The following is a 13,288-nucleotide window of genomic DNA, read 5'->3' on the forward strand; positions in this document are numbered from 1 at the left end:
TGTTTGAGACTTTGTGTGTGTCGTCTGTTTTTCGTCTTTTTCCCAGTCTCGGGTTTTCGTCATGGATGCTTTAGATGGTGTTGTCCAAGTGCATATAAAAGGTTCCCGGCCACACAACTTTATAATTCTTATATTTTTAGATTTAGTATATGACCTTCTTTCACTTATACGCAATATTTACCTTTCAAACGCTTTCACTAATTTTTAAAAGCAAGGGAGTCCTGGTGACGAACTACAGTCAATCAATAACCACCTGGATTGGACCTGGAAAGTAGCAACTATAGTTCGTGGAGTTCAGAGACACAACATGCTCACAGGTACAGCGTTTCGCTTCTCAGGATCTTCCGCTACGACTTCGAGAAGCGTACGCTGAGGACCCTCAACGATTTCTGTACGGAATACAATATTTGTAAGGGCGTATCAGATAACCAGGAAACTCCCATCAAGAGTGATAAGGTGGCAGAGAGGCAGGCAAGCTGGTGGACGAAACTCATTGAAGATTGAGCCTGAGCTTGGGCGAACCACAGACGGACGAACAACCAAGACGCATGTCCAAAGCAAAGGACAGCGTGGTGTGTTCAAGCCCGTCTCGAACTTTTTGTTTTTTTTTTTGTCCAATGGTTTGTTTTCATTTGCGTCCAAACATTCACTTGGAGAGTATTAAATTGTTAGTCGTGCATTCCATCGGTGTTACCAGTTTTTGCATCAGCACTTGCCCACGTGAGCCTTAGACCCAAACCCGGCATTGGTACAGGTGACTTAGCGAAATGTGAAGAGTTTTTCGCCTATTCTCCCCTTACCAAGTGCCCTTTACCCTTTATCACTTTACCTTTTATGTGCACTTTAGCGCTTGAAACAACACTCAGGAACAGGGCGCTCGCGAAATCTTATTTTCAGTGTTAGATCAAATCACAAATCTTTTATCAGATTGCAAATTACGAATCTTTGATTACAAATCTGATTACAGATGCACGAGCGAAAATTACAAAAACCATCTCCATAAACGACACGCTTACTACGTAAACCATGCCAGCCTTGTGACCCCAGTACTGCGGTTGCTACCGCTTGGCTCCAGATGGGCAGTGGCTTCGCCAAGAAAATTTGAGCGCGCAATAGCATTCTACGCCATACACAATGCAGAAGCAGAGAAAGCACGCGTGATCATTTATTTACAGCATGCAATGTGGTGACTAAATGTAATGTAACGTGATGTAAGCAGATCTCTAGCGGGCTAGCGGTTGCGATGCTTGCATGGTAGGCTGCTGCAGCTGCTGTTGCTTCTCGTACATCATCTGTTCCCGCGCTACGATGCTGTCCACAGGTGCTCCTGCTGCTGCGGATAATGTGACACAAGGGTTTTGTTCAATCCATTTTGTAAGGTCTTCAGTAGACATCCAAGCTGCCGCTTCGCTTACCATTCGCTATGATCGAATATTGAAAGTACCCCCCTCCCCCAAGGACTGTCCTTGGCAGAAAGGGTGCTGTAAGCTTTCGTAAGCTTACACAGTCGCACTTCTCCCGTACGACCGAAAGCGATGTCATTTCAATTTTTGCGCTAGTAACCCAAGGGGCTAATACCCTAGTCAGACGGCAAACCTAAGTCCGTTAGGGGAACGGCCGTTACTTCACCCGTAGTCCAACCTAGAGCCCTGCACGGGGCCGGGCCGGGCTTGTTATTGGCTGTGTGCTCCGAGCCCGGGCCGACAAAATACGCCAGAACCGCGGGCCGGGCCGGGCTCGGGCCGTTAAAATACGCCACCACCGCGGGCCGGGCCGTTCCCGGGCCGACAAATATGTTCCCGAGAGTCAGGCCCGGCCGGGCCACGCAGCTAATTCCACACAATGGAGATGCATTAGTTCATATCATGTGCTTGCGTCATTCCTGTGCATATTTTGCAAAGACAAGCAAAGGATACTGCATTATGCATATGATTCGACCTGCTAACGGACTTAGGTTTGCCGTCTGACTAGGGTATTAGACGTAAACGTGTTAGAGAGTCAAAGAGTGCACAATGAACCGGGACGACGAGAAGGGGGCGTACTCTCACAACGAAGTTTATCTCGGAATAGCAGCCAGGAAAAACACACACACACGCACACACAAAAGGGAAGAGAACCGCCGCGACACTTACACCACCCTCTCAAGGAACGCAAGCTCTTTTTTCTGATAGAGCGATAGACGCTTGACTGATACAAGTGTTATCTTCGGTGTTCCTGTTCCTTGTGCACCCAAGCACTGCAATGTACTGCGAGTCGAGTGCAATAGCGGTTGACGGTTATGTGTCTGTGTCTGTTCAAGGCCTTCCCACCTACCCGCGCAGCCCCAATGCACTCGACTTTCAGTGTGCTGTTTGGGCACTGTTTGGCTCGCTACCATGTTGTTTGTTACATACCAACTAGCCCAACTTGCTGTTCTCGTTCGGCGTAGAGGTGCAAGTGACTAAGCCCCCAGTTAAAATAAATAAATTAATAAACAGGCTGTGGTTACTAATGGTTTATGGAACAATTTCTACTTTAGACCACATTGAACCGGTCTTTACGTAAGTAACTTAAACTGGAAATTGTTTCATAAACTATTTTAGAGTGCAGGCACTTTTCACCTGCACTCTTAAAAATGAACTTCACCGCACAGCACGCTCCTAGCCAACCTACATCTCAAATGATATCGTTATCTGCCCCGATTTGTGGAAACCGGGAGGCGTACGCCTTTTCTGTGACAATTATGAACCGCATAAGTGTCACAAAAAAGGCGTACGCCTCCCGTTTTCAACAAATCAGGGCAGATAACGATACCATTCGAGATCACGGTTGGCTAGGAGCGTGTCATGCGGTGAAGTTCATTGTTAAGAGTGTGGGAACCCTCAAAAGCTTTCCCCTCAGCTTTCCCGAGGTTGCTCTCACTGTGCTTATTGTACGAAATGTAAACAAGAATGAGAACAGCCACCCCAACAAAAATGAATGCTAAGAAGGCTGACGGAAAGGCCAGCCTGTACCAGGAAGGAGACTCAATACACCACACCATTCTCATTGCCGATTTTACTGCTACAATACAAAATACCATGCACACTATATAAAAACAGAACATCACCGCATAGCACGCTCTGCACGAACCATTGCCACGAATGATAGAGTTATCCTTTCTGATTCGAAGAGAGAGGGGGCGTACGCCTTTTTGTGTCAAATTGGATATATGATAATTGACACAAAATGGCGTACACCTCCCTGTCGCCTCGAATCAGAAGCGATAACCCACACTCTTAAAAATGAACTTCACCGCATAGCACGCTCCTAGCCAATCATAATCTCGAATGATATCGTTATCTGCCGCATTTGTTGAAAAGGGGAGGCGTACGCCTTTTTTGTGACACTTATGCTGCTCATAATTGTCACAAAAAGGCGTTCGCCTTCCGTTTTCAGCAAATCAGGGCAGGTAACGATATCATTCGAGATAGTGGGCTAGGAGCGTGCTATGCGATGAAGTTCATTTTTAAGAGCGCAATCATACGTGGTAATGGTTGGAGCAGAGCGTGCTGTTCGGTGAACTTCGAGTGTGAGTAGCCCGAAAAGTATTCTACACTCTTAAAAATGAACTTCACCTCATAGCACGCTCCTAGCCAACCATAATCTCGATCGATATCGTTATCTGACCTGATTCGTTGAAAACGGGAGGCGTACGCCTTTTTTGTGACAATTATGAACAGCATAAGTGTCACAAAAAAGGCGTACGCCTCCCGTTTTCAACAAATCGGGGCAGATAACGGTATCATTCGAGATGATGGTTAGCTAAGAGCGTGCTATGCGGTGAAGTTCATTTTTAAGAGTGTGGGACAGATTCTAGCTACGGTAAATTTTCATAGGAAGGAGGATTTCGCCCCCTCCCCCTTTCTCTTCCCCAAGTGTATACGAGCTCGCGGAGATCAAACCCATCCATGGCTAATGGCGAGCACATACAAATAAAATGGCCCTCATTACTGTTTCGAGTACCTCATTGACGCTAGAGTGTAGTGCCTCGAATTGACGCTGCTCTGAAACTAAGCTTCTCTCCCCCGTCTATACCTGTCGTAACGGGAAGGACGACGGTATTCTCTTCTTCGGGCCAGTTGTCTTCGACGCACACTTTGTATGTCCAGGCACCGAGTACACCACCCACGTGAGGCGCGAATATTGGCACAAACATCCACACGTAGTTGCGCACACTGAAAAAGGAAAAAGTTTTCATCTCGGATGAGCTGACAACACTCTCTTCCGTGTGCCGACATCTTAAAGCACGAAAAAATATGCGTGCAAGCATCACTCTTAAAAATGAACTTCACCACATAGCACGCTCTTAGCCAACCATAATCTCGAATGATGTCGTTATCTGCCCTGATTTGATGGAAACGGGAGGCGTACGCCTTTTTTGTGACACTTATGCTGGTCATAATTGTCACAGGAAAGGCGTACGCATTCCGTTTTCACCAAATCAGGTCAGATAACGATATCATTCGAGATGATGGTTGGCTAGGAGCGTGCTATGAGGTGAAGTTCATTTCTAAGAGTGCAGGTTTCCTGCATTCGTCGTTCACAATTAATATGGTAGTGTCATCTCTTCCGATTCGAAGGGAGAAGGGGGGGGAGAGGGGCGTACCAGTGGCGGATCCAAGAGGGAGTTGAGCGATCGCCCCCCCCCCCCTCCCCGAAACGTCAGTTTATACATTAGGTTGCCCTCTCTCCCCTCCCCGCTATGCGCTCCGACAAAGAAACCGCCCCCTTCAAACCGAGGGCCTGCATCAGCCCCTGGGGCGTACGCCTTTTGTGGCAATTTGAATAAATGAAAATTGTAACAAAAAAGGCGTACGCCCCATCTCTCTTCGAATCAGAAGCGATAACCCAATCAATCGTGGCAATGGTTGGCCCACTGCGTGCGATGCAGTGAGGTTCTGTTAGACGGCCTGCGCCCCTACGTCAGTGATTACGTAACGCCGCCGCGCAAAGCATGCTCGCGAGCACTATTCGCATTATCAGCATCCTCAGCCTATGAGCCAATGCGTTTTTTTCCCTTCTTGTCCACCACAGCAAAATATTGGCGCCGAGGATTTCGGAGTCGCCGCCTGAACGAATCGTGCCGTGGGGATATTCCCGGGCAGTATTTGCACATTGTACTACGTATCAAGGCATTGCATGTGTAAGAGGCTGTTCAGCGTTGATCTTTCCTGATTTCCTGAAATTTCCTGATAACGCATGACGAAAGCGACACCTGTGTTCCATATAAGTCACATTTTAGTCCAATATGACAGTGTTTACTGTAGGTGATAAAAACGAAACCCGATGGAAATTGATGTTCTGAGGCTGGAACACATTGAAAGGACAAATACATACAAAGCCTCAAGTGCCTAAGAAATCAATGATGAAAGAAAGAGAGGCTGAGTATTGTTAGAGCCCCGCCCTGGACCGGTTATCCAGAAGATGTGGGTTCGAGTCCTACAGCTGGCTAACCTTTTCAGTCACTTCTTTCTTTCATCATTGAGAACGGAACCGACACAAGGATCCGCATGACGAAGTTTTTAAAATTTCTCTATTGCCTTGCGTAGACACACTTGTCTACTCGCATGGTGCTTCAACGCTATACGGACTGCCTCTAAATGTTTCAACTCATCTGGCCCAAACATTCGATGCAAACAATATCAGAAACAGCACCTGAATACACCAGTGCCATATCCGGCGATCGCTGTGAATACCCTGGGACCGAGATCTCGAGCGGGATTCAGGGGTGCCATGCAGTTGTACGAGAAAGCGAAGATTTCGGCGGTGATCATGAATCCCAGTGTGAGCGGGTAAAAGGGCTTGGGTAACCCTCCAAAGTTACGCGGGTCCGTGATGGCTTCTGCAGTGAGAACCAAGAAACCCGTTGCAACCACCTGCATTTCATGTTTCCATCTGTATACGGTGTTATGTTTCAGAAAGCAACACTCATTACTACACAAAACTTCTTTCAACGTTTCAATATTTCATACTATTTTGTGACATCAACACGTTGGACGTGCATAGCATGTCTTGACCCCAGAAATTCCTTCGGAGTTTTCTTTCGAATTATTAGTTTTAACATTTTTTTACACAAGTGTCTATCTCGGATCAAACGATTTCTGTTATTTTGTAGGCTCTTGTGAGCTTTTTTCTTTCTTGGTCCGAAAGCCATCCTTGTTCATTTCTAATCCAATGCATTTAATGTATTAAACGAAATGGCACACTCTAAAAACAGAACTTCACCGCATAGCACGCTGAGTGCCCACCATTGCCTAGAATGATAGGGTTATCGCTTCTGATTCGAAGAGAGATGGGGGCGTACGCGCTTTTGTGGCAATTTTCATATATCCAAATTGCCACAGAAAGGCGAAAGCCCACCTCTCTCTTCGAATCAGACGCGATAACCATATCATTCGTGGCAATGGTTGGCGCTCAGCATGCTATGCGGTGAAGTTCTGTTTTTAGAGTGAGTAACTTCACCTGCTAACCAACCACCAAACTCGAATGACATCGTTCTCTTCCCTGATTTGTTGAAAACAGGAGGCGTATGCCTTTTCTATTACAATTATGTCCCGAATAATTGTCACAAAGAGGCGTACGCCTCCTGTTTTCAACAAATCAGGGGAGAGAACGATGTCATTCGAGATGATGGTTGGTTAGGGGGTGAAGTTACTGCCATTCCGTTTAAAGCATTAAGTTTGCCGTGTGGCTACACTCTTAAAAATGAACTTCACCGCATAACACGCTCCTAGCCAACCATCATCTTTAATGATATCGTTATCTGCCCTGATTTGTTGAAAACGGGAGCCGTACGCCTTTTCTGTGACAATTACGAACATCATACATCAGGGAATATAACGATATCATTAAAGATGATGGTTGGCTAGGAGCGTGATATGCGGTGAAGTTCATTGTTAAAAGTGTAGGGCAAAAGACGCGTTACGTGTTTGTAAACGAATTTTGCCTGTCACACAACAAAGTGCCGCAGAGAAACAAACCCTACGACCACGTCCCTAATACTGACACAACTGCTGTGCTATACGTAAGCTGTACCGTGAACTGAAATTATCACCTGGTCAATGAAACAAGTGAGCGTGGAGATGCCTTCGCGTGGATACGTGGCGAAGATGGGCGCAGTACCCGTCGGGCCAGTGACTGCACGTACTCCGTTGTCCATTGCCGCGATGGCATCTGCAAATAGCACACTCATTAAACTGCATAAGATGTAAGTTGTGCCAGATCTATCAAGGAACTACGCATCCCTCTAGCATCCTCCCTCCCCCATTTCTAAAAGCCGTACCCTAATGGGTTGGGCTTCAGGCACAAGGGGAAAGCAAGTTTGAGGTGGGCCAAGTACACTCTTAAAAATGAACTTCACCGCATAGCACGCTCCTAGCCAACCATTATCTCGAATGATATCGTTATCTGCCCTGATTTGTTGAAAACAGGGGACGTACGCCATTTCTGTGACACTTATGCTGTTCATAATTGTCACAGAAAAGGCGTACGCCCCTTGTTTTCAACAAATCATGGCAGATAACGATATCATTCGAGATAATGGTTGGCTAGGAGCGTGCTATGCGGTGAAGTTCATTTTTAAGAGTGTACGTTACAGCAATGGACCTTTTTTTCACAACGGTCTATGCGCATGCGCATGACCTTGAGGCGCCGGAGAGGGTTACCTCCTTCTTCACTAGATGGCGCAGTATGGGGACGACAGGAGTGGGCACGAGTGAGGAGACCGCACGGACGGCGCGATCTCGTCGGTCGCTCTCCGGGCCGGTTTTGATCCGTTCTGCTGCACACGTGCATTTGTTTTGGCCCGTGCCGAGCGTGGTTCGCCGGAGGGCCGCTAGGACACTACGCGTATGTGAAAAAGGTCCATTTCTCAGCATCGGCACCCTTCCCCGCACCCCGCGAAAGAAGCCTCAGCTTACAAAGCCTGCAGAAACAACGGCCTCGTATCTGGCGAGTATCCCCTTAACTTTGTCAAATCACGTGACCTCTCTTCTGGTCTCCTGTCACGCGCCGAGAAAACATTGTTACAGCGTACACTTTTAAAACAAAACGTCTCCACATACACTCTTAAAAATGAACTTCACCGCATAGCACGCTCCTAGCCGACCATTATCTTGAATGATATCGTTATCTGCTCTGATTTGTTGAAAACGGGAGGCGTACGCCTTTTTTGTGGCAATTATGAACAGCATAAGTGTCACAAAAAAGGCGTACGCCCCCGTTTTCAACCAGTCAGGGCAGATAACGATATCATTCGAGATGATGGTTGGATAGGAGCGTGCTATGCGGTGAAGTTCATTTTTAAGAGTGTAGCACGCTGAAGACCAACCATTGTACAGAGTGATGCCTCTATCGCTCTTGATTTGTGGAGGGCGCGGGGCGTACGTCTTTTTGTGAGAATTAACATTTCTGCATAAGTGTCACAAAAAGGCGTACACCTCCCGTTTTCAACAGACCAGGGGATAGAACGATGTCACTCGGGATGATGGTTGGCTAGGAGCGTGCTGTGTGGTGAAGTTCATTTTTAAGAGTGTACATGCTATGCGAGCAGGTCAGCTGTCTGCGCTGCTCCTCTGTTTCCCTTTCTCCCCTTTTGCCGGTGTTCATTGGCCCCTCCCCCAGACAAGGGAGGGGGGGGGTAACAGCTCAAGGTTAAGCACATGTGGTTTCCTCTGTGGACCTGCGCGGAGAACCATGCTGGACTACTAATAACCCCCCCGCTTCGTGAGTGGGCAAAGACCTACCTCATCACGTAATTTCCCCAAACTTTACCCTCTTCCCCGTCGTGGCATGCTGCTGCTTCCCCTTTTAACCCTTTTTCATGCTGCTGCATTTGTGGTGATATAAGTTACGCGAGAGGCTTATTTTTCCTTCACTCTGGGAGGAAACCAGGAAGACACTAAATGAAACTATGCCATTTTCACGATTTCACAGCCTAGCTAATTTCATTGCATCGTGAATAAAACCGGTAGTATAATATATAAAAAAAGAAAGAAATATGAAACGTTGCCCCCAAATGACACGCGTTTCAAGAACTACACTCTTAAAAATGAACTTCACCGCATAGCACGCTCCTAGCCAACCATCATCTCGAATGATATCGTTATCTGTCCTGATTTGTTGAAAACGGGAGGCGTACGCCTTTTCTGTGACACTTATGCTGTTCATAATTGTCACAGAAAAGGCGTACGCCTCCCGTTTTTAACAAATCAGGGCGGATAACGATATCATTCGAGATGATGGCTGGCTAGGAGTGTGCTATGCGGTGAAGCTCATTTTTAAGAGTGTACGACCAGGAATATTGCCTACCTCTGTAGATGGCAAAGACAACTGCGGCGCCGAGAAAAGCCCCTGTGTATTGGGCCACGAAGAAAAGTGGAACTTTCTTGATGGGAAATTTCTTCACGGACGCCAAGGCCAACGTTACAGCCGGATTTAAGTGTGCTGTGAAGTAATCCGAATTTATCTCATTTTATGATATTGCTGATAAGGGAAATTGTTTATTCACCTGAGACTCCACCTGATACGGTAACCGCGCAGAAGATAGCAGCGCCCCACCCGACGGGGGCGATAATTCCTGCGTTGTGTTCCTGCCGCCCTGCGATGATTATGGCCATGATAGATTCTCCAAATACCTGACGAAGAGGTAGTGAACAGGCGGAAGATTAGTACTGAAACTGGGGGGCTTAATCGCTTCATCGTCGTTACGGTCGTTACGAGTTAACGAGTGGCGGGAAATTTAAAAAGGTGGGCACGTGACACATCGCGTGTGGCGTGTCATGCGAATAGCGCCGTGCCCGTGTTTTATCACGTGCCCTTCACGCCGAGCGCCCCGCCCCTCGTTAGCTTGTGTAACGCGTGCAAGCGATTAAGTCCTTGATCTCGAAAGATAAGGCACGTTATTAAGTGGCAAACATGCACCTGTTTATCGCTTCGATACGACAGAATCAGCACTTAACTGGCGATCGCGTTCCGGTTAATGGGATGTCTGAGCACGAACTGTCATGCGCGATGCAAAGAATTATTATCAAGTTTCTCTCTCTCTCTTTATTTTATTTTTATTTTTTCAAGGCGAGGGGCTGATCCTTTAAAAATCTGTATTAGCCTTCAAGTATAAAACAAGAGAGTACGGTTGGACAAAATAATTCTGAGTATCGACCGTGAACTTCGGTCGATCGTTTCGAAAATTCATTAAGGTCGTTCAGGCATATCCTCCAACTATCACAAAAGATATGAACTACACGTGGTCAAGTGGGTCCCACTTGCTTGTTTGTGCTCAGAGTTGAAGCAATCGGACTCCCCTCAAGAATGTCCACTTGAGAGTATACGCCCTTTGATTATGGGGTGTATACTCAAGAAAACGATGAATCCGTCCTCCAGGATCGGATCTCGCGTTTGATTTCTCCCTTTAGAAGCCAACAGGACGCCTGTCTTACGTCGCCTCTCAAATGACCCGAATACACAACTCCCCTGACCACTCCACAGCTGCGGTCAGTTTGCGGATATACGAGCGACACCCACTTTCATGGAGTCACTGCTATGCTTCACAGCATGTACAGGCGCGCGTGCTGTCGTGAAACAAGGCATCCGCTGGCAGCTGACGCACGCTATCGATTTCAACTCAATTTTATTGTTTGCTTTTGCAGACTCATATACAATCAAGGGTCACTATAGGAAGCTTGTGCGAGACGTCATGTATGTAAAACTATGCGCGATTACACATAGGAACAATATGTGATAAAACAAAAAGGAAGGCGAAAGGAAATTAAACGAGCGAACTCGCTTGGTGCTAAATAATAATTTTTTGAATAATAATTTTAATAAATAATAAATAATTTTATAACAACTTTATAAACAATAAAAAAATTTGAACCCCTTATCTTCTTCATGTTTAGTCTCACTATTTATTTACAATGTGACGAAATTGTGGTAGAACACACTGAAGACCATGGAACGGATATGATCCACATCCTCCTCTCCACACATCCATCCACACGCATCCCTCTTTCGCACCTGTCCTACACCCACACTTCTCGCAAGATTACTCCGTTCCAATATCGCTCGTTGTAAGGCCCACCTTCCAGTATGTTGACCAACACAGTCAATCTTGCGTTCTCTCCAAGGATAGAAAACTCGGAACGTGTTGATTCTAATCTCAGGTGAAGAGCATGCAGATAGCGACTCAAGGTTGGCGATCTAATGTCTGCCGGAAAATATCTCGATGGGAGCGACACGTGCGGGTCGCATGTTGCAGGAAGTGCTTTCACACTCATCCAATATACCGTTGGTGAATTACTTTTGTGCTGTTACACCTTCGAATGCTTTGACCAAACACAGCGCGAGGTAGCTCTCTTCAGACCTATAAAATTATTTTTCGCAAGTAGCCGAATTACGTTGTGAAAATGATTCAAGATGTAAAATGAAGTTGAACAGTGAACATGGTGAAAATGATTCAAGATTCAAAATGGAGCTGAATCCCAAATCGCGTGCAAAGTATGCGTTCGTTCGATCGTTCGAGTTCGTTCATTCGTTATGATTCGTTGATGAGTTCTCACCGAGATTCTGCTATCGTGCAAAGTAATTCCAAGAGTAACTCCCAAGTGCGTTCCAAATTTCTTGCGAGAGAAATGAAGTTATAAATACCTAATATCGAAGATAATCGTGAAAGTAATTAACTGTCGAGAATGTAATTTATTACAGCAATTGGGTTCGTTCCAAATTATAGGTCTGGCTGTCCGAGTCTCTTGCGCAAGAGCATAGCAAGGATGCGAAGCCACCGTAGTGGTCGGCTATCCACAGGTGCCTCTTCTCCACGACATATATTTATCAAATTTCAATAATCGTGGGTGCAGGAGGGGGGGGGGGAGAGGTAGCTTATACACCGAAAAATACGATATACGTTCATGACACCGCAAAGAGAACGAGTTTTAATCTTTGCACGAGCGTTCGTACTCATATTCGCGTCAATATAAATTACGAAATTAAATCGTTCAACTCGCTTGGATGCAAAGATAAATATCGCTTGAGGAATACCTAGCAGGGTAGAATGGTAACATAAGTGTCTCGTCTTTTACGGCGTTCGAATTGCGCGCTACAGATGACGCCTGCTAGAACCCTGGCTGTCAACAGGTGAAACTTGCACATGTATAGAAAAAGTCGGTGCTTACTATGAGCGTAAATGTTCCGAGAAATTCGTTGATGAGTTCTCTAACGAAGATACTGCGTACCCGCATGATGAACAACTGAAGAAAACCCGATGGTTCAAGTGCGAACCGGGAAAGAGTGCACAATGGAACGGAGCGCGGCTCTCGGGATACTTTGTCCTCTTCACGAGCTTTCACCGGTTACCGTTCACTGGCGCTGCATGCACTCTCATAACAGAACTTCACCGCATAGCACGTTCTGCGCCAACCGTTGCTACGAATGATAGGGTTATCGCTTCTGATTCGAGGAGGGAGGGAGGCGTACGCCACCTTCTCTATGTCTCTGCGTGCTATGCGGGGAAGTTCAGTTTTTGGAGTGTAGCATGTTGTCCGCCAACCATGTAACCGCTTCTGATTCGAAAAGCAAGGTGGCGTACGCTTTTTTGTAGCGATGTGGATATATGATAATTGATACAAAAAAAAGGCGTACGCCCCTCTCTATACCTTCAAATCAGAAGCGATAACCCTATCATTCGTGGCAGTGGTTGGCAGACAACGTGCTATGCGGTGAAGTTCTATTCCCCTCTCTCCCTTTCTCTTTTTTTTTTTTGCTATAGTCGTGACGATGCCCACTTGACGATGCCCACAACAACGGCAAGCTACCTCGACCCCCCCCCCCTCTATTCTGAGAGTGTGGTACATTTTAATACTGGTAATACATCTATACCGGGTGTCTCAGTTAAATCCCCGGGCTAAATAATTGGCGAACCGGTGCACCAATCGAAGAACTTTCTTTTTTACAAGTATCTGTCCGATCCCGCCTACAACCTGCGCACTGTGTGAATGAGTGGGAGGCGCTCATTATTTAAATAAAAATTCAAATGAGTTTCGTGAAAAAACATAACTGCTAAAGCACGGCGCCGTCGGCATTAAAGTGGTAACGAATTTTACATTACCTCGCCTCGGGTTTTCAAGTCATGGATTAAAATGGGTGCTACCCCTTTCGGGACCTTCAGTGGACACCTTTTAGAGAAAAATCTGCCACCGACGCGGGTCATTTCTTGCAGTAATTAATTGGTTTCGGTTTACGTATTTTTGTCGCGGCTGGTCGCGGCGAAGCGCAA

The 13,288-nt window shown here is 46.4% G+C and overlaps 1 protein-coding gene across 3 annotated transcripts; it reads right to left on the reverse strand.

The window, feature by feature from the left end:
- Positions 1-1,152: 1,152 nt before the first annotated feature.
- On the reverse strand, positions 1,153-12,366 carry LOC135387532 (aquaporin-7-like). Of its 3 annotated transcripts, none has more exons than XM_064616684.1 (7): positions 12,189-12,366; positions 9,530-9,656; positions 9,331-9,465; positions 7,076-7,194; positions 5,677-5,897; positions 4,057-4,196; positions 1,153-1,330 (listed from the first exon to the last, which is right to left on the reverse strand). In XM_064616684.1, the coding sequence occupies exons 1-7, from the start codon at positions 12,252-12,254 to the stop codon at positions 1,224-1,226; spliced, it is 915 nt and encodes a 304-aa protein (XP_064472754.1). In that variant the 5' UTR covers positions 12,255-12,366; the 3' UTR covers positions 1,153-1,223. The 3 variants fall into 3 exon arrangements, with proteins under 3 accessions (XP_064472754.1, XP_064472753.1, XP_064472755.1); XM_064616683.1 differs by having other exon boundaries at positions 1,153-1,333; XM_064616685.1 differs by having other exon boundaries at positions 1,153-1,333; positions 3,985-4,196; positions 12,189-12,365.
- Between the last annotated feature and the right edge of the window lie 922 nt (positions 12,367-13,288).

Source organism: Ornithodoros turicata, chromosome 3 (genome assembly GCF_037126465.1).
Source record: "Ornithodoros turicata isolate Travis chromosome 3, ASM3712646v1, whole genome shotgun sequence".
Classification (NCBI taxonomy): domain Eukaryota; kingdom Metazoa; phylum Arthropoda; class Arachnida; order Ixodida; family Argasidae; genus Ornithodoros; species Ornithodoros turicata.